The sequence below is a fragment of the Prionailurus bengalensis genome, chromosome A3 (genome assembly GCF_016509475.1).
Source record: "Prionailurus bengalensis isolate Pbe53 chromosome A3, Fcat_Pben_1.1_paternal_pri, whole genome shotgun sequence".
Lineage (NCBI taxonomy): Eukaryota > Metazoa > Chordata > Mammalia > Carnivora > Felidae > Prionailurus > Prionailurus bengalensis.
The window spans coordinates 51,803,032-51,822,904 of record NC_057354.1 but is presented as its reverse complement, the minus strand read 5'-3'; the positions used below and the strand labels follow the sequence as shown (position 1 = coordinate 51,822,904).

General features: G+C 38.1%; 1 protein-coding gene and 1 non-coding gene across 5 annotated transcripts in view; one reads left to right on the top strand and one right to left on the bottom strand.

The window, feature by feature from the left end:
- The window catches only part of CCDC138 (coiled-coil domain containing 138), a 139,048-nt gene that overhangs the window by 46,161 nt on the left and 73,014 nt on the right, over positions 1-19,873 (top strand). For all 4 annotated transcript variants that reach the window (XM_043553176.1, XM_043604768.1, XM_043553175.1 and 1 more), the window contains one exon: positions 12,569-12,685. In XM_043553176.1, coding sequence (XP_043409111.1) covers positions 12,569-12,685 — 117 coding nt within the window. The remainder of the gene's footprint in view (positions 1-12,568; positions 12,686-19,873) is intronic.
- On the bottom strand, positions 18,746-18,852 carry LOC122467472. The gene has a single exon (XR_006292980.1). It is a non-coding gene; the product is annotated as a U6 spliceosomal RNA (small nuclear RNA).

Below are 19,873 nucleotides of genomic sequence, written 5' to 3'. Positions count from 1 at the left end.
AAATCAGGAAGTGTGAGACCTTCAACTTTGTTCTTTTTCAAGATTGTTTTTTGTCTGTTCACTGTGCCTGGAGATTCCATATGAATTTTAGAATGAGTAGTAGTCTATGTTGTATAAAAGTTTTACATTTTTGTGTAATTAAGCCCATATCCTTTCTTATTTATTTATTTATGTATTTATATATGTATTTTTTATTTTGAGAGAGACTGAGTGAGTGAGCAAGGGAGGGGCAGAGAGAGAAGAGAGAGAATCTCAAGCAGGGATTCCCAAGCTCCTGACAGAGCAGAAGTCCAGTGCAGGGCTCAGTACCACAAACCATGAGATCATGACCTGAGCTGAAATCAGCAATCAGACGCCTAATTGACTGAGCCACCCAGGCGCCCACCCCCGCCTTATGCTTTGTTTTGTTTCTGCCACTGCATCAGTGTTATTTTTTTTTCAATATATGAAGTTTATTGTCAAATTGGTTTCCATACAACACCCAGTGCTCATCCCAAAAGGTGCCGTCCTCAATACCCATCACCCACCCTCCCCTCCCTCACACCCCCCCATCAACCCTCAGTTTGTTCTCAGTTTTTAAGTGTCTCTTATGCTTTGGCTCTCTTCCACTCTAACTTCCTTTTTTTTTTTTCTCCTTCCCCTCCCCTATGGGTTTCTGTTAAGTTTCTCAGGATCCACATAAGAGTGAAACCATATGGTATCTGTCTTTCTCTGTATGGCTTATTTCACTTATCATAACACTCTCCAGGACCATCCATGTTGCTACAAAGGGCCATATTTCATTCTTTCTCATTGCCACATAGTACTCCATTGTGTATATAAACCACAATTTCTTTATCCATTCATCAGTTGATGGACATTTAGGCTCTTTCCATAATTTGGCTATTGTTGAGAGTGCTGCTATAAACATTGGGGTACAAGTGCCCCTATGCATCAGCACTCCTGTATCCCTTGGGTAAATTCCTAGCAGTGCTATTGCTGGGTCATAGGGTAGGTCTATTTTTAATTTTCTGAGGAACCTCCACACTGCTTTCCAGAGCGGCTGCACCAATTTGCATTCCCACCAACAGTGCAAGAGGGTTCCCGTTTCTCCACATCCTCTCCAGCATCTATAGTCTCCTGATTTGTTCATTTTGGCCACTCTGACTGGCGTGAGGTGGTATCTGAGTGTGGTTTTGATTTGTATTTCCCTGATGAGAAGCGACGTTGAACATCTTTTCATGTGCCTGTTGGCCATCCGGATGTCTTCTTTAGAGAAGTGTCTATTCATGTTTTCTGCCCATTTCTTCACTGGATTATTTGTTTTTCGGGTGTGGAGTTTGGTGAGCTCTTTATAGATTTTGGATACTAGCCCTTTGTCTGATATGTCATTTGTAAATATCTTTTCCCATTCCGTTGGTTGCCTTTTAGTTTTGTTGGTTGTTTCCTTTGCTGTGCAGAAGCTTTTTATCTTCATAAGGTCCCAGTAATTCATTTTGCTTTTAATTCCCTTGCCTTTGGGGGTGTGTCAAGTAAGAAATTGCTATGGCTGAGGTCAGAGAGGTCTTCCTGCTTTCCCCTTCCAGGGTTTTGATGGTTTCCTGTCTCACATTCAGGTCCTTTATCCATTTTGAGTTTATTTTTGTGAATGGTGTGAGAAAGTGGTCTAGTTTCAACCTTCTGCATGTTGCTGTCCAGTTCTCCCAGCACCATTTGTTAAAGAGACTGTCTCTTTTCCATTGGATGTTCTTTCCTGCTTTGTCAAAGATTAGTTGGCCATACGTTTGTGGGTCTAGTTCTGGGGTTTCTATTCTATTCCATTGGTCTATGTGTCTGTTTTTGTGCCAATACCATGCTGTCTTGATGATGACAGCTTTGTAGTAGAGGCTAAAGTCTGGGATTGTGATGCCTCCTGCTTTGGTCTTCTTCTTCAAAATTACTTTGGCTGTTTGGGGCCTTTTGTGGTTCCATATGAATTTTAGGATTGCTTGTTCTAGTTTCGAGAAGAATGCTGGTGCAATTTTGATTGGGATTGCATTGAATGTGTAGATAGCTTTGGGTAGTATTGACATTTTGACAATATTTATTCTTCCAATCCATGAGGAGGGAATGTCTCTCCATCTTTAAATCCATCAGCATACAGATCTTTTACATCTTTGGTTAGATTTATTCCTAGGTATTTTATGCTTCTTGGTGCAATTGTGAATGGGATCAGTTTCTTTATTTGTCTTTCTGTTGCTTCATTGTTAGTGTATAAGAATGCAACTGATTTCTGTACATTGATTTTGTATCCTGCAACTTTGCTGAATTCATGTATCAGTTCTAGCAGACTTTTGGTGGAGTCTATCGGATTTTCCATGTATAATATCATGTCATCTGCAAAAAGCGAAAGCTTGACTTCATCTTTGCCAATTTTGATGCCTTTGATTTCCTTTTGTTTGATTGCTGATGCTTGCACTTCCAACGCTATGTTAAACAACAGCGGTGAGAGTGGGCATCCCTGTCGTGTTCCTGATCTCAGGGAAAAAGCTCTCAGTTTTTCCCCGTTGAGGATGATGTTAGCTGTGGGCTTTTCATAAATGGCTTTTATGATCTTTAAGTATGTTCCTTCTATCCCGACTTTCTCAAGGGTTTTTATTAAGAAAGGGTGCTGGATTTTGTCAAAGGCCTTTTCTGCATCGATTGACAGGATCATATGGTTCTTCTCTTTTTTTTTGTTAATGTGATGTATCACGTTGATTGATTTGCGAATGTTGAACCAGCCCTGCATCCCAGGAATGAATCCCACTTGATCATGGTGAATAATTCTTTTTATATGCTGTTGAATTCGATTTGCTAGTATCTTATTGAGAATTTTTGCATCCATATTCATCAGGGATATTGGCCTGTAGTTCTCTTTTTTTACTGGGTCTCTGTCTGGTTTAGGAATCAAAGTAATACTGGCTTCATAGAATGAGTCTGGAAGTTTTCCTTCCCTTTCTATTTCTTGGAATAGCTTGAGAAGGATAGGTATTATCTCTGCTTTAAACGTCTGGTAGAACTCCCCTGGGAAGCCATCTGGTCCTGGACTCTTATTTGTTGGGAGATTTTTGATAACCGATTCAATTTCTTCGCTGGTTATGGGTCTGTTCAAGCTTTCTCTTTCCTCCTGATTGAGTTTTGGAAGTGTGTGGGTGTTTAGGAATTTGTCCATTTCTTCCAGGTTGTCCAATTTGTTGGCATATAATTTTTCATAGTATTCCCTGATAATTGTTTGTATCTCTGAGGGATTGGTTGTAATAATTCCATTTTCATTCATGATTTTATCTATTTGGGTCATCTCCCTTTTCTTTTTGAGAAGCCTGGCTAGAGGTTTGTCAATTTTGTTTATTTTTTCAAAAAACCAACTCTTGGTTTCGTTGATCTGCTCTACAGTTTTTTTAGATTCTATATTGTTTATTTCTGCTCTGATCTTTATTATTTCTCTTCTTCTGCTGGGTTTAGGCTGCCTTTGCTGTTCTGCTTCTATTTCCTTTAGGTGTGCTGTTAGATTTTGTATTTGGGATTTTTCTTGTTTCTTGAGATAGGCCTGGATTGCAATGTATTTTCCTCTCAGGACTGCCTTTGCTGCGTCCCAAAGCGTTTGGATTGTTGTATTTTCATTTTTGTTTGTTTCCATATATTTTTTAATTTCTTCTCTAATTGCCTGGTTGACCCACTCATTCGTTAGTAGGGTGTTCTTTAACCTCCATGCTTTTGGAGGTTTTCCAGACTTTTTCCTGTGGTTGATTTCAAGCTTCATCGCATTGTGGTCTGAAAGTATGCATGGTATAATTTCAATTCTTGTAAACTTATGAAGGGCTGTTTTGTGACCCAGTATATGATCTATCTTGGAGAATGTTCCATGTGCACTCGAGAAGAAAGTATATTCTGTTGCTTTGGGATGCAGAGTTCTAAATATATCTGTCAAGTCCATCTGATCCAATGTATCATTCAGGGCCCTTGTTTCTTTATTGACCATGTGTGTCTAGATGATCTATCCATTTCTGTAAGTGGGGTGTTAAAGTCCCCTGCAATTACCACATTCTTATCAATAAGGTTGCTTATGTTTCTGAGTAATTGTTTTATATATTTGGGGGCTCCGGTATTCGGCGCATAGACATATATAATTGTTAGCTCTTCCTGATGGATAGACCCTGTAATTATTATATAATGCCCTTCTTCATCTCTTGTTACAGCCTTTAATTTAAAGTCTAGTTTGTCTGGTATATGTATGGCTATTCCAGCTTTCTTTTGGCTTCCAGTAGCATGATAAATAGTTCTCCATCCCCTCACTCTCAATCTAAAGGTGTCCTCAGGTCTAAAATGAGTCTCTTGTAGACAGCAAATAGATGGGTCTTGTTTTTTTATCCATTATGATACCCTGTGTCTTTGGTTGGCTCATTTAATCCATTTACATTCAGTGTTATTATAGAAAGATACGTGTTTAGAGTCATTGTGATGTCTGTATGTTTTATGCTTGTAGTGATGTCTCTGGTACTTTGTCTCACAGGATCCCCCTTAGGATCTCTTGTAGGGCTGGTTTAGTGGTGACAAATTCCTTCAGTTTTTGTTTGTTTGGGAAGACCTTTATCTCTCCTTCTATTCTAAATGACAGACTTGCTGGATAAAGGATTCTTGGCTGCATATTTTTTTATGTTTAGCACACTGAATATCTCGTGCCAATCTTTTCTGGCCTGCCAAGTTTCAAAAGAGAGATCAGTCACGAGTCTTATAGGTCTCCCTTTATATGTTAGGGCACGTTTATCCCTAGTTGCTTTCAGAATTTTCTCTTTATCCTTGTATTTTGCCAGTTTCACTATGATGTGTCATGCAGAAGATCGATTCAAGTTACGTCTGAAGGGAGTTCTCTGTGCCTCTTGGATTTCAATGCCTTTTTCCTTCCCCAGTTCAGGGAAGTTCTCAGCTATAATTTCTTCATGTACCCCTTCAGCACCTTTCCCTCTCTCTTCCTCCTCTGGGATACCAATTATGTGTATATTATTTCTTTTTAGTGTATCTCTAATTTTCCCCTCATACTCCTGGATTTTTTTATCTCTCTTTTTGTCATCTTCCTCTTTTTCCATAACTTTATCTTGTAGTTCACCTATTCTCTCCTCTGCCTCTTCAATCCGAGCTGTCGTTGTTTCTATTTTGGTTTGCATTTCGTTGAAAGTGCTTTTCAGCTCCTCGTGACTGTTCCTTAGTCCCTTAGTCCCTTGATCTCTGTAGCAGGAGATTCTCTGCTGTCCTCTATACTGTTTTTAAGCCCAGCGATTAATTTTATGACTATTATTCTAAATTCACTTTCTGTTATGTTATTTAAATCCTTTTTGATCAGTTCATTAGCTGTTGTTATTTCCTGGAGATTCTTCTGAGGGGAATTCTTCCACTTGGTCATTTTGGATAGTCCCTGGCGTGGTGAGGACCTGCAGGGCACTTCCCCTGTGCTGTGGTGTATAACTGGAGTTGGTGGGCGGGGCCGCAGTCCAACCTGATGTCTGCCCCCAGCCCACTGCTGGGGCCACAGTCAGACTGGTGTGTGCCTTCTCTTCCCCTCTCCTCGGGGCGGGATTCACTGTGGGGTGGGGTGGCCCGTCTGGGCTACTTGCACACTGCCAGTCTTGTGGTGCTGGGGATCTGGCGTATTAGCTGGGGTGGGTAGGCAAGGTGCACGGGGGCAGGAGGGGCAGGCTTAGCTCGCTTCTCCTTAGGTGATCCACTTCAGGAGGGCCCCTCTGGCAGCGGGAGGGAGTCAGATCCGCTGTCGGAGGTTTGGCTCCGCAGAAGCCCAGAGTTGGGTGTTTGCGCGGAGCGAGCAAGTTCCCTTTGGCAGGAACTGGTTCCCTTTGGGATTTTGGCTGGGGGATGGGCAGGGGAGATGGCGCTGGCGAGCGCCTTTGTTCCCCACCAAACTGAGCTCTGTCGTCCGGGGGCTCAGCAGCTCTCCCTCCCTTTGTCCTCCAGTCTTCCCGCTTTCCGAGCAGAGCTGTTAACTTATGACCTCCCAGACGCTAAGTCGCGCTTGCTGTGGGAACACAGTCCGTCCGGCCCCTCCGCTTTTGCCAGCCAGGCTCTGGTGCTCTGCTTGGCCGGCGAGCCGCTCCTCTGCCCCGGCTCCCTCCCGCCAGTCCGTGGAGCACGCACCGCCTCGCCGTCCTTCCTACCCTCTTCCCGTGGGCCTCTCGTCTGCTCTTGGTCCGGAGACTCCGTTTTGCTAATCCTCTGGCGGTTTTCTGGGTTATTTAGGCAGATGTAGGTGAAATCTAAGTGATCAGCAGGACGCGCGTTGAGCCCAGCGTCCTCCTACGCCGCCATCTTCCCTCTCTCCTCGCCAAAATAATTTCTAAAAGAAAATACGAACTGAGCTTTGGAACATTTCAGGCCTGGCATGGAATGCAGTTTTTACACAAGTGTCTTGTGGTTCAGAAATCCGATTTCACAGCTTATCTTCCGTTAGATGAAAGTGTTTACGGTGTGTCTGGAGCTGGAGTAAGTTCCTGCGGGTGCCTAAGAGCAGGGGCCTCCTCTCTCCTCTCATTAATTTGCTGATGCCTAACTGCATTGATGCAGCGGTGAGATACCCGGGAGAGAGAGCTGTTCTCAGTTTGTTTTTTGTTTTGTTTTTTTTTTTTAATTTTTTTTTTCAACTTTTATTCATTTTTTTGGGACAGAGAGAGAGAGAGAGCATGAACGGGGGAGGGGCAGAGAGCGAGGGAGACACAGAATCGGAAGCAGGCTCCAGGCTCCGAGCCATCAGCCCAGAGCCCGACGTGGGGCTCAAACTCACGGACCGCAAGATCGCGACCTGGCTGAAGTCGGACGCCCAACCGACTGCGCCACCCAGGCGCCCCTGTTCTCAGTTTTTAACAGTCTCTTATGTTTTGGCTCTCTCCCACTCTAACCTCTTTTTTTTTTTTTTTTTCCTTCCCTTCCCCCTTGGGTTTCTGTTAAGTTTCTCAGGATCCACATAAGAGTGAAACCATATGGTATCTGTCTTTCTCTGTATGGCTTATTTCACTTAGCATCACACTCTCCAGTTCCATCCACGTTACTACAAAAGGCCATATTTCATTTTTTCTCATTGCCACGTAGTATTCCATTGTGTATATAAACCATAAACCACAATTTCTTTATCCATTCATCAGTTGATGGACATTTAGGCTCTTTCCATAATTTGGCTATTGTTGAGAGCAAGAAGCACAGATTAAAACAAACCTACAGTGAGATCTCACCTCAGACCTGTTAGGATCTCAAGTGTGTTCTCACCACCAAAAATAAATAAAAGGTAACTGTGTGAGATGATGGGTATGTTAATTATCTTGGTTGTGGTAGCTATTTCACAATGTATACATATATTAAAACATCACATTGTACACCTTAAATACATTCAGTTTTGCTCATCTTATCTTAGTAATAAGGGTATATGGAAATAACATGAAAGAAAACATGGAATTGGGGAAAAGAGCAATGTATGTTAGTTATTTACAGAAGGTCTGGATGGCTGGAATACCAGATGTGAAGAAAGTAATGGGCAGTAGTGGGAAAAGAAAGCAGGGTTGAAGCATGGTGATCTTTGGAGTTTTGCCAACAAATTTGGCTTCTACAACTCTACAGTCCTAGCTTCTTATAGTGCCTGATAAAAACACATATTCAATAAATGTTAATTGTTGTTAAGACCAAACCAGAAGACAAAAAAACCTCCATTGCTGAGAAAATTCTAACTAATAAAAATGAAATTTAAGACAAAACTTTTTTTTCTTTTTAACTTTTATGCTCCGGAGGATACCATCATGAAAGTCAAAAGACAATTCAACTGAATAGAGAAAGTATTTTTCACATCATATATCTGATAAGGGACTTCCATTTGAAATATATTTTAAAAAGCCTACAACTTAGTAGTATAAAAGAAAACCTAATTAAAAATGCACTATGGATCTGAGTAGACATTTCTGTAAAAATCATATACAGTTGGTCAATAAGCACATGAAATGATGCTCAACATTACTAACTTGGGAAATGCAAATAAAACCATTTTGATATATCACATCCCATCACTAGGATGGCAAATTAAAAAACAAAAAACTAGGTAATCTTAATTGTGACCAAAATGTAAATGAAGAAATTGAAACTCCTGTACTGCTGGTGAAATTATAAAACTGTAGCACCTTTGGAAAATAGTCTGGCAGTTCCTGAAAAGATTTAACATAGATTACTATGTAAGTCAGCATTTCCATTCCTAGGTATGTACAGGAGAGATGAAGGCATATGTACGCACAGATATTTGTACAGGAATGTTCATAGCAGCGTGATTCATAATAGCCAAAAAGTGGACAATCCAAGTGTCCATCGGTGGATAAATGGATATGGTCTATGTATACAGTGGAGTATTATTTGGTGGTAAAAAGAAATGCTGTATTGATGCATACTACAACATGAATGAACCTTGAGAATATTGAAAGTAGGGGCGCCTGAGTGGCCTCTGTTGGTTAAGTGTCTGACTTAGGCTCGGGTCGTGATCTCACTGTTCGTGAGTTCAAGCCCTGCATTGGGTTCTCTCTGGTCAGCACAGAGTCTGCTTCAGATCCTCTGTTTTCCTTTCTCTTTGACTCTCTCTCTCTCTCTCTCTCTCTCTCTCTCTCTTTCTCTCAAATAAACATTTAAAAAAACAACAAATGAACCCAGTCTCAAACCTTAAAAAAAAAAGAAAGAAAATATTCAAAGTGACAGAAGCAAGTCACAAAAGACCACATATTGTATGATTCCATTTATATGAAAAATCCAGAATAGGTAAATCTATATAGAGAAGGCAGATCAGTGGTTGGGGCAGTATTGGGATGACTGCTAATGGTTAGGGTTTTTTGGGAGTAGGTGATGAAAATGTTCTAAAACTGATTATGATAATGGTTTTACAACTGTGTGAATATACTAAAAATCATTTAATTGTACACTTTAAATAGGTGAATTATATGGTGTATGAATTATGTCTCAATAAACGTATTAACAAAAAATTCACCACCACAACAAAAATAGAAATATAACCAGGCCGTTGTGGTTGTCTTGGTCGAGTCTCTTTAAACTTAAGATACTTCACTTTCTCCACCATCCTTCTTGCCTCCCATTTTTATGGTAGTTTGTGGAAGAGCTCAGTTGAGTATCTCACATTCTTAATTTTTCTGCATCCTTCTTTTTGGTATTATGTAATTTGTGTGGCAAAAATGCTTTATAGGTAATTCTGTGTACTCTATCTTGCCTACATATGTGTAGTCTCATTTGAAAGATTTCACTCTGAAAAAAATCACTTTGATGATGATGATGATGATGATACTTCTCTTCCTTCTCCTCCCCCTCTTCCCCACTTGGGGCTTGAACTCACAACCCCAAGATCAAGGGTCACGTGCTCTACCAACTCAGCCAGCCAAGTGCCCCAAATCACTTTGATTATTTACCAATTTTAAATCTCATATTAAAATATAGGGTGAAGGGGATTAAGTATAGAAGATTTTACTTAAGATAGTGAATAGTTATTAAATTCCATTCACCCATAAACATACAGTTTAGACATTTCTCCTTGAGGTGTCTAATTTTTCAGTGTTGCTTGAAATTTCATTCCAGAAAATAATAACTAAGACTAGTAGGAAACCATTGAAGATCTTTAAGGAGAAAATAGCATCAGATTTATGCTTTTGAAGATCCTTCACTGCAGTGAAGGCTCCAGAGCAGATGCTGGAGAACAGTTAGGAAAGTCTTAAGTAGTTCAGATGAATTAAGACAGTAATTTGCATTAGAATCATGGTTATGGAATTAGAAGTAGACTGTTGAGAAAATATTTTGGAGGTAAAACAGATGAGACTTCGTAATGGATCTAGTATATAAGTTGAGGTGTCTAGTTGGTTCCCAGGTTTCTGACTTTTGCAACTGGATGAATGTCAGTAGCATTCTCTCAAAATAGGAAATATTGGAGTACATCTGGGTTTGAGCCTCCTTAATCTGGTAAGTTCTGGACAAGCTGAGTTCGAGATACCAAAATGGATGTGTCTGATAGACATCAATATAAGGGACCAGAGCTCAACACAAAGAGGAGTCTGTGCTAGATATGTAAATTTGGGAGTCATTAGTTTGTATGGGCTAATTAGTCTGTGTTGGCTAATACTGAATTTGAGGAACGCCAACATTTAATGACCAAGTGAGTGAAGATGAACCGGCCAGAAAGACTGATAGTGACTAGAGAAGTAGAAGGAAAACTAGGAGAAATTGGTGTCACAGAAGCCAATGAGTATTTCAAAAAGAGGAAGTAGTCAGTAGTGTCTAGATGGTACTGTGAAAGGCTACATATGTCCTTACAAACTCGTATGTTTATTTTCTGTACCTATTGATCATATCTGTGGTCTAATTACATATGACTTTGTATCCTAGCTTTTATTGTTTTTACTTAATTATTAATATTTTTCTTGTTTATAATCTTTAGTCCACAGAGTGGATATACACTTTTTTTTTAATATGAAATTTATTGTCATATTGGTTTCCATACAACACCCAGTGCTTATCCCAACAGGTGCCCTCCTCAATGCCCATGACCCACTTTCCCCTCCCTCCCACCCCCCATCAACCCTCAATTTATTCTCAGGTTTTAAGAGTCTCTTATGTTTTGGCTCCCTCCCTCTCTAACCTTTTTTTTTCCCCCTTCCTCTCTGCCGTGGTCTTCTGTTAAGTTTCTCAGGATCCACATAAGAGTGAAAACATATGGTATCTGTCTTTCTCTGTATGACTTATTTCACTTAGCATAACATTCTCCAGTTCCATCCACGTTGCTACAAAAGGCCATATTTCATTCTTTCTCATTGCCACGTTGTATTCCATTGTATATATAAAGTACACTTCCTTTATCCATTCATCAGTTGATGGACATTTAATCTCATTCCATAATTTGGCTATTGTTGAAAGTGCTGCTATAAACATTGGGGCACAAGTGCCCCTATGCATCAGCACTCCTGTATCCCTTGGGTAAATACCTAGCAGTGCTATTGCTGAGTCATAGGGTAGATCAGTTTTTAATTTTTTGAGGAACCTCCACACTGTTTTCCAGAGCGGCTCCACCAGTTTGTATTCCCACCACCAGTGCAAGAGGGTTCCCGTTTCTCCACATCCTCGCCAGCATCTGTAGTCTCCTGATTTGTTCATTTTAGTCACTCTGACTGGCATGAGGTGGTATCTGAGTGTGGTTTTGATTTGTATTTTCCTGATGGGGAGCGACGTTGAGCATCTTTTCATATGCCTGTTGGCCATCCGGATGTCTTCTTTAGAGAAGTGTCTATTCATGTCTTCTGCCCATTTCTTCACTGGATTATTTGTTTTTTGGGTGTGGAGTTCGAGTTAACCATTTCCCTATTGCTAAGTAATTAAGATACTTCTACATTTTTGAAGCACCTCATATGCTTTAGAAGGGGTGTATTTTAGGTGTTTTTCTTAGGCTACTATACCAGAAGTAGGATTCCATCAAAGGCTTAGAATATATCTTTGTGGTCTTGACGTTTTCTAGCAAAATGACATATTTTTGAAGCAGTGTTCATAGACATCTTTTAAAAAATTTTTTTAGGGGTGCCTGGGTGGCGCAGTCGGTTAAGCGTCCGACTTCAGCCAGGTCACGATCTCGCGGTCCGTGAGTTCGAGCCCCGCGTCAGGCTCTGGGCTGATGGCTCAGAGCCTGGAGCCTGTTTCCGATTCTGTGTCTCCCTCTCTCTCTGCCCCTCCCCCGTTCATGCTCTATCTCTCTCTGTCCCAAAAATAAATAAACGTTGGAAAAAAAAAATAAATAAAATTAAAAAAAATTTTTTTAATATTTTTATTTTTGAGAGACAGAGACAGAGCACTAGTGGGGGAGGGGTAGAGAGAGAGGGAGGCACAGAATCAGAAGTAGGCTCTAGGCTCTGAGCTGTCAGCACAGAGCCTGATGCAGGGCTTGAACTCACGAACCATGAGATCATGACCTGGGCCAAAGTAGGATGCTTAACCAGCTGAGCCACCCAGATGCCCCATAGACATCTTTTTTAAACATTTGATTATTTTTACAAATTGACTTTATTAATTATTATTATTTATGCAAGTCACACCTGTTAAGAGGAAAGTATTACCCCAATTGCTAAAATTTTATAGTATTTTTTAAAAATATTCTTTCATATATCTTTTTCAATGTAAACCATAAATGGCATCATATTACACTTGTGTTTTTGTAATCCGCTTTTATCATCTAAATAAAATAACAGATTCCATTATAATTTTTAGTGGTTACATGTGTATCTTAAAATTACTTAATCTTTTAAAATCCAGATAATATGTTTGTATAGGTTCATCTCATTTAAAATCTTAGTGTACTGCTGCTGGGTTAAGGGATATATGTATTTAAATTTTCAAATATATATTTCTACATGTGTTGCTTATGGTTTCAAAGTGAGGGTTTTTGTTAGAGAACTCTTTTTCTTTTGAAAAAGGATAATTTTTGGAAAATTGTGGTATTTGATTTCATACATCTAAAATTACTGTGCTTTTGTATCTTCCATCATTTTATCTTTAGCTTTTGCCTGTGATTACAGAGCAGTTACAGTGGATGCCATTTGTGAATGCCAAACTTCATCAGCCTTTTGTAAAATTTATATATTGGTCTCTAAGGCAGCTAGATGCTGGGACACAGGTAATTGATTAATAGTCTATGTTTTTTAATTATTTTTCTTGATCTTGTTCTTTATAGGTTTTTTGTTCTGTTTACATTTCAGAACTTTTTGCTTCTCTGCTTTATTTATTATTTTCTCTTTATCCTTTTATAAATACTGTTTTTCAGTGCCGTAGGTTTTAATCAATATATAAAATTGTTTTTTGAGTTTCAAAATTATATAATAAGTGTCACTGTTCGGTTATTGTTAAAACCTACTGCCCCCTCTCCACTATATTTTATAATATTTCATATTTTACTGAAGGTAATAAAAATGTAAGATTTCTTGTGTTTATGCCAATAAGTACATATTAGCTAAATTAGATAATAATTTTTATAATAGCCTAATCAGAGCAAAAAAATTATTCTAGCATATTATAAAATGAATGCTATATGTTATCTGTTCATATAAGGTTCATTCAACTTAAATTATGTCATGCATATGTAATCATTTGTGCTATGAGCTGTATTAGGTTTGTAAAATTTTATTTCCCTAATTAGTATTGATGAATGCTGTTATAGCTTTCATTTACTTAAAGGAGAAAAGTGAATTTGTGCTTGGGTAGTGTAATCTTGGTCCTATGGAATTATAGAAGCACATAGCTAAATCACTCAGTGTGGTACTTATGATTAAGTAGTATTAATTGAGTCATGTGATTATTATGTAGTATGATGATTAAGATTAAGCAAAAATATTTTTCCTGAGGTGGTATTCCATATATTTTGCCTCTGTGTTGCACAAGTAAACACAGGAGCATAAATGCACACATGTGCTTGCACACCCCCAGCCCCATGGAATATCATTTTTAATTTATTAGTCTTAACTACATTTCTCACTAAACAAAGTTATATTGATTATCAGATCTTGTAATGTTGCTATCTTCTTTTTAAAATTTTATTTTGCTGTTTGTATAATGGTTTCTGAATGCTCTCAGCCACAAAAGGCTAGGCTCAGAAATTGAATGAAATCTTACTTTATCTTCCTTCCAAACATTCTTCTCATTTTCCTTCAGATAATTTATAGTTTATTTTTATCTACAAATATATACTCTGCACCCTACTCTGTGTGCTATTCTAGACAGATACTAGCCTGCATCTATGTTTCTAATGAAAAGTAGCATTCTTGCCACGGTCCTGTTTCTTTATTCAGCATTGATGGATTTCTAATATTTCAGTTTTAACAGTTGTCTGATTGCAAATACTTTTTCATTCTTTTTAATGTTTATTTTTAAGTTTTAAAAATGTTTGTTTATTTTTGAGAGTGAGAGAAAGAGAATTGTGCAGGGGAGGGGCAGAGAGAGAGGGAGACACAGAACTGGAAGTGGGTCCAGGCTCTGAGTTCATGTACTTTTTAAAAATTAAGCTTTTTATTTTGACATAATAGATTCACTCAGTAATAACAACTACTACAGAGAAATCACTTGTGTCCCTAACCCACTTTCCCCCAATGGTAACATCTTGAAAAACTAGTACAATATCACAACCACAATTGATAGTAGTCAAAATAGTAGGAGTTCTATATCACCATAGAGATTCTTCATGTTGTTTTTTTTATGTGTGTGTGTGTGTGTGTGTGTGTGTGTGTGTGTGTGTGTATAAATATTTGGGTTCACAGTAAAATTGAGCACAGAAATTCCCCATATACTCCCTGACCCCACATATGTACTGCTTACCACACTATCAACTTCCTGCAACAGAATTTGTTACAAATTGTTACAATTTGTTACACTTGATGAACCTATCTTGGTATGTCCTTCCACTACAAGTCCATTCCTTACATTAGAGTTCACTTTGGTGTTTTACATTCTCTGAGTTTTGACAAAAATATAATGGTATATGACCATCATTTACAGAATAATTTGATACTAAAAATAGTTTTCCCTAAAATTTCTCTGTGCTCTGCCTATTTATACTTCCTTCACCCCTAATTCCTGCAGACCACTAATCTTTTTACTCTTTGCTTTTTACATAATGTCATAGCTTTGCCCTTTACAGAATATCATATAGTTATTCTGTATGTTGCCTTTTCAGTTTGGCTTCTTTCACTTAGCAGTATGTATTTAAGATTCCTCCATGTCTTTTCTTGGTTTGATAGCTCATTTCTTTCAGTGCTGAGTAACACTCCGTTGTCTGTATGTACCACGGTTTATCCATTCACCTACTGAAGGATCTCTTGATTGCTTCCAAGTTTTGGCACGTATGAATAATATAAACATCCATGTGCAGGATTTGTGTGACATTAATTTTCAATTCCTTTGGGTAAATACCAAGGAGCACAATTTTTAGATAGATATGGTAAGAGTATGTTTAATTTTTTTGAAAAACTGTAAGCTGCCTTCCAAAGTGGCTATACCATTTTGCATTTTACCAGCAGTGAATGAGAGTTTCTGTTGCTCCACATCCTCATCAACATCTGGTGTTGTCAGTGTTTTGGCTTTTGGCTGTTCTAATTGGTGTAGAGTCAAGTCTCCTTTTAATTTGCAATTCCCTAATGACATACTGTTGGGCATCTTTTCATATGCTGATTTGCCATCTGTATATCTTCTCTGGTGAGGTTTCCAGGTTCTTTTGCCCATTTTTTAAATTGGGTTTTCTTACAATAGCGTTTTTAGAATTCTTTCTAAATTTTGGATAACAGTTCTTTATCAGATGTGTCTTTGCAGATATTTTCTCCTCCCAATCTGTTTCTCATTTCTCATTCTCTTGACAGAGTGATTTTTAATTTTAATGAAGTCCAATTTCTCAGTTATTTTTTGTGCATCATGCCTTTAGTGTGGTATCTAAAAAGTATTTATTGTATCTAGCATCTTACACACTCATGGAGAATTGACCCCTTTATTATTGTGTAATGCCTTTCTTTCCCTGGTAACTTTCCTTGCTCTGAGGTCTGTTTTGTCTGAAATTAATATAGTTATTCCAGCTAGCTTTTGATTAGTGTTTGCATGGTATATCTGTATTTACTTTCAATCTGTATTTGTCTTTATATTTAAAGTGGGTTTCTTAAAAAATAAAAAATAAAAAAATAAAGTGGGTTTCTTGTCGACAATGTGGGTCTTGTATTTTGATTTAGTCTGATAATCTCTTTTAATTGGTATATTTTGACTATTGATGTTGAAAGTGATTATTGATATTGTTGGATTAATATCTACCATAGTTGTCACTGTTTTTTATTTATTGACAATTATTCTTTGTTCCTGTTTTGTTCTCTCAGTCTTTTCCTGCCTTTTGTGGTTTTAATTGGACCTTTTATATGCTTCTAACTTTCCCTTCTTTCTTAGCCTTCAGTTGTACTTCTTTTTTTACATTTTTTAGTGGTTGCCCTGACTTTGCAATATACACTTAGAACTACTCTAAATCCACTTTCAAATTACACTATACAGCTTTACATGTAGTGTGAGTATCTTATATTACAGTAGACTCACCTTACCTGCGATTTCAGTTACCCATGGTAAACCAAAGTCTGGAAGCAGATGATCCTCCTTCTGAAGTATTGTCAAAGGTCAGTAATAGTCTAATGCTAAGTAGGGTCACAATGTCTATATCATTTACCTCACTTTGTCTCATCCTGTAGACATTTTAGCATCTACAATATTACCATAAGGTTGAGTACAGTACAAATAAGCTATTTTGAGGGAGAGAGAGAGGCCACACTCATACAACTTTTATTATGGTATGTTGTTGTAATCTGTTTTATTATTGTTAACCTCGTACTGTGCATAACTTATAAATTAAACTTCATCATAGGTATGTATGTATAGGAAAAGATGCAGTATATAAAAGGTTTGGTACTGTCCATGGTTTCGGATATCCACTGTGGTCTTGGAACACATGTCCCGTGATAAGGGGGGACTACTATAACAAAATACTGCTGATGTCTTCCTCCTGTCTCTTATTCCCTTGTATAATTCCTGTCATTCATTTCATTACACATTAACCTACATAAACGTATATATCTATATCTACGTCTCTGATACAATGATCAATAATACAATTGTGTATACACACATACACACACAGGCACACATGCACATGCTCACAGAGACACAGGCATCCATAATCCAACACATTGTTGCTATTGTTTTCAAAAAACTTATCTGTTAGATCAGTTAATAACAAATAAAAGCACTTATTCCTTCTCTAATGCTCTTTATGTACATCCAGGTTTCTAAGCTATATAATTTTCCTTGTCTCTAAATAACTTTTATTAATATTACTTTCAGTAACAGAATCCCTCAATTTTTGTTGGTGTGAGAAAATCTTTATTTTTCCTTTATTTTTGATAGATAATTTCAGAGTATGTAGATAATTTCAGAGTATGGTGGGGTTTTTTCCTCAGCATTTTAAACATTTCATTATATTTTCTTCATGCTTACATGGTTTTTGAGGAGACTTTGGATGTAATTCTTATCTTTGCTTCTCTGTAAATAACTTTTTTTCTCTTTTGGCTTCTATCAAGATTTTTAAAAAAAGCTTTTATTTTCTGAAGTTTGAATATGATATGCCTTAATGCATTTTTGTGTGTGTGGTATTTATCCTCTTAGGTGTTCTCTGAGCTTCCTGGTTTTGTGGGGTTTGTTTCTTGTGTTAATTTGGAGGAAATTCTGTCATTACTGCTCCATATATATATATTTTTTTTTTTTTTTTTGAGAGTGTGTGAGTGAGTGAGGGGCAAAGGAAGAATCCCAGGAAGTGCAGAGAGAGAGGAGACAGAGTGCAGAGCCCAGAGCAGGGCTCAAGGTCACCAGAAGCAGGGCTCAAAATCACCCAATGTGGGGCTCAAACTCACAAGTCGTGAGATCATGACCTGAGCCCAAGTGGGATGCTTCACCAGCTGAGCCACCTAGGATCCCCACTTCAAATATTTATTTTATTCCTTTGTTTATTTTCCTTCTGGTATTTTCATTACCCATGTGTTGCACCTTTTGTAATTGTCTCATAATTTTTGGATATTGTGTTCCATTTTTTCCAGTCTGGGTTTTCCTCCTTGTGTTCCAATTTCTGTTGATGTGCCTTCAGACTTAGATACTATTTCTTTGTCCGTGTCTAGTCTACTAATGAGCCCACCAAAAGTATTCTGCATTTACAGTGTTTCTGATCTCTAGTATTTTTGTTTTTTGGGGTTTAATTTATTTATTTTGGGGGGGTACAGAGAGAGAGGGAGAGAGAGAATTCCAAGGAGGCTCCACACTATCAGCACAGAGCCCAACACTGGGCTCAATCTCAAGAACCGTGAGATTATGACCTGAGCCAAAATCAAGAGTCAGACGCTTAACTGACTGAGCCACCCAGGTGCCCCTCTGTTATTTCTTTTGATTCTTTCTTAGAGTTTCCATCTCTCTGCTCTCTGTTGTCTACTTGTTTCATTAGAGCTCTTAGAATATTAATCATAGTTGTTTTAAATTCTTTGATTATTCCAGCATTTCTACCATATTTGAGTCTGATTCTGAAGTTTGCTCTGTCTTTTCACACTGTGTTTTTTGCCTTTTAGCATGGCTTGTAATTTTTTCTTGTTATCTGGACATGATGTACTATGTAAAAGTGACTGCTGTAAATGAGCCTTCAATACTATGGTAAGATGTGTGGGAAGGGGAAGTGTTCTGTAGTTGTGTAATTCAGTCTCAGTCATTTGGTGAGCTTGTGTCTCGGGGCTATGAACTTCATAAATGCCTCTCAGTTTTTCTCCCCATGAGGTGGGGCAGGATTGCTAGAGTGGGCTGGAGTTTCGTATTTCCTTTCTGCTAGGTCTGTTAGACTCTTATAAAATCTCAGTAGGTTAAGCTCTGGTAGGGTAGTTTCTCTTGAGGACAGATCTTTTTAACAAGGACAAAATTGTGTCATATTTCCAAATGGTTACTTTTTTACCCCCCCTACCTGAAGCATGAGGGGATTTTTCTCCAGTCTTCACTGTGAGAACTGTTAGAGCTCCTCATCTAAAACCAACAAAATCTGAGAACTCCCTTGTGACTGGCCACAGCCAGCATTTTTAACTCTCAGAGTTGTTCACATTGGGCCTCCAGCACTTCTCTTTTCTTTTTCCTTTTTTTAAATATGGCACACTTCATGAATTTGCATGTCATCCATACTCAGGGGCCATGCTAATCTTTTCTGTATTGTTCCAATTTTAGTATATGTGCTGCCGAAGCAAGCACTCCAGCAATTTTTGGTTATGGTTCATATTTTCCTACCCTGGTACCAGTTCCCACAGAGATTTCAGCTCATGGGTTTCTGCTGCAGTAAGCTGTAATTCTCTGTATTCACCTGTCTGTCTCCAAATTTGGGCTTCGCCCTGTGTTCTCACTTCTGTTGGATCTAAGAAAGTTTAATTTTTCAGTTGTTCAGCTTTTTACTTTTGTTAGGATGGAGTGATAACTTCCAACCCCCTTACCTGCCTAACCAGAAATCAGAAGTTCTCATGTTGCATTTTTATAGCAATACCCACTTTCCTCCTGGTCTACCCCCTCTTTAATCCCTCCAGCCACGAACTTCCATTTCTATGATTTTGTCATTTCACAAATGTTATATGAGTGGAATTATATAGTATGTAACCCCTTAAGATTGATTTTTTTACTTAGCATAATTTGCTGGAGATCTATTTAAGTTGTGGCATTTCTTTTTATTGATTCCATGATAGGAATATACCACATTTTAACCATTCATTGGTTAAAGGAAACTGGTTTTTAACCATTATAAATGCTGTAAACATTTATGTGGAGGTTTTTGTGTATAAATAGTTTTTATTCCTCTAGGATAAATGTCCAAGAGTGTAGTTGTTGTATGGTAGCTCCATGTTTAATTTTTTTAATAAACTGCCAAATTTTAAGAGTGATTTTATTATTTTATGCTCTTACCAGCAATATATGAGTGATCTATCTAGTTTCTCCATGACCTCACCAGCATTTAGTGTTTTTATTATTTTTTTAAGTTTTATTTTTTATTTTATATTTTATTTTATTTTTTTTGTTATTTTACGTTTTTTTTTTTTAATTTTAGAGAGAGAGATTGCAAGCAGGGGAGGGGCAGAGAGAGGCAAACAGAAAATCCCAAGCAGGCTCTGCAGGAGCGGTGTGGAGCCTGACAAGGAGCTTGGACCCACCAACTGTGAGATCATGACCTGAGCCAAAACGAAGAGTCAGAAGCTTAACTGACTGAGTCACCCAGCCACCACTATGT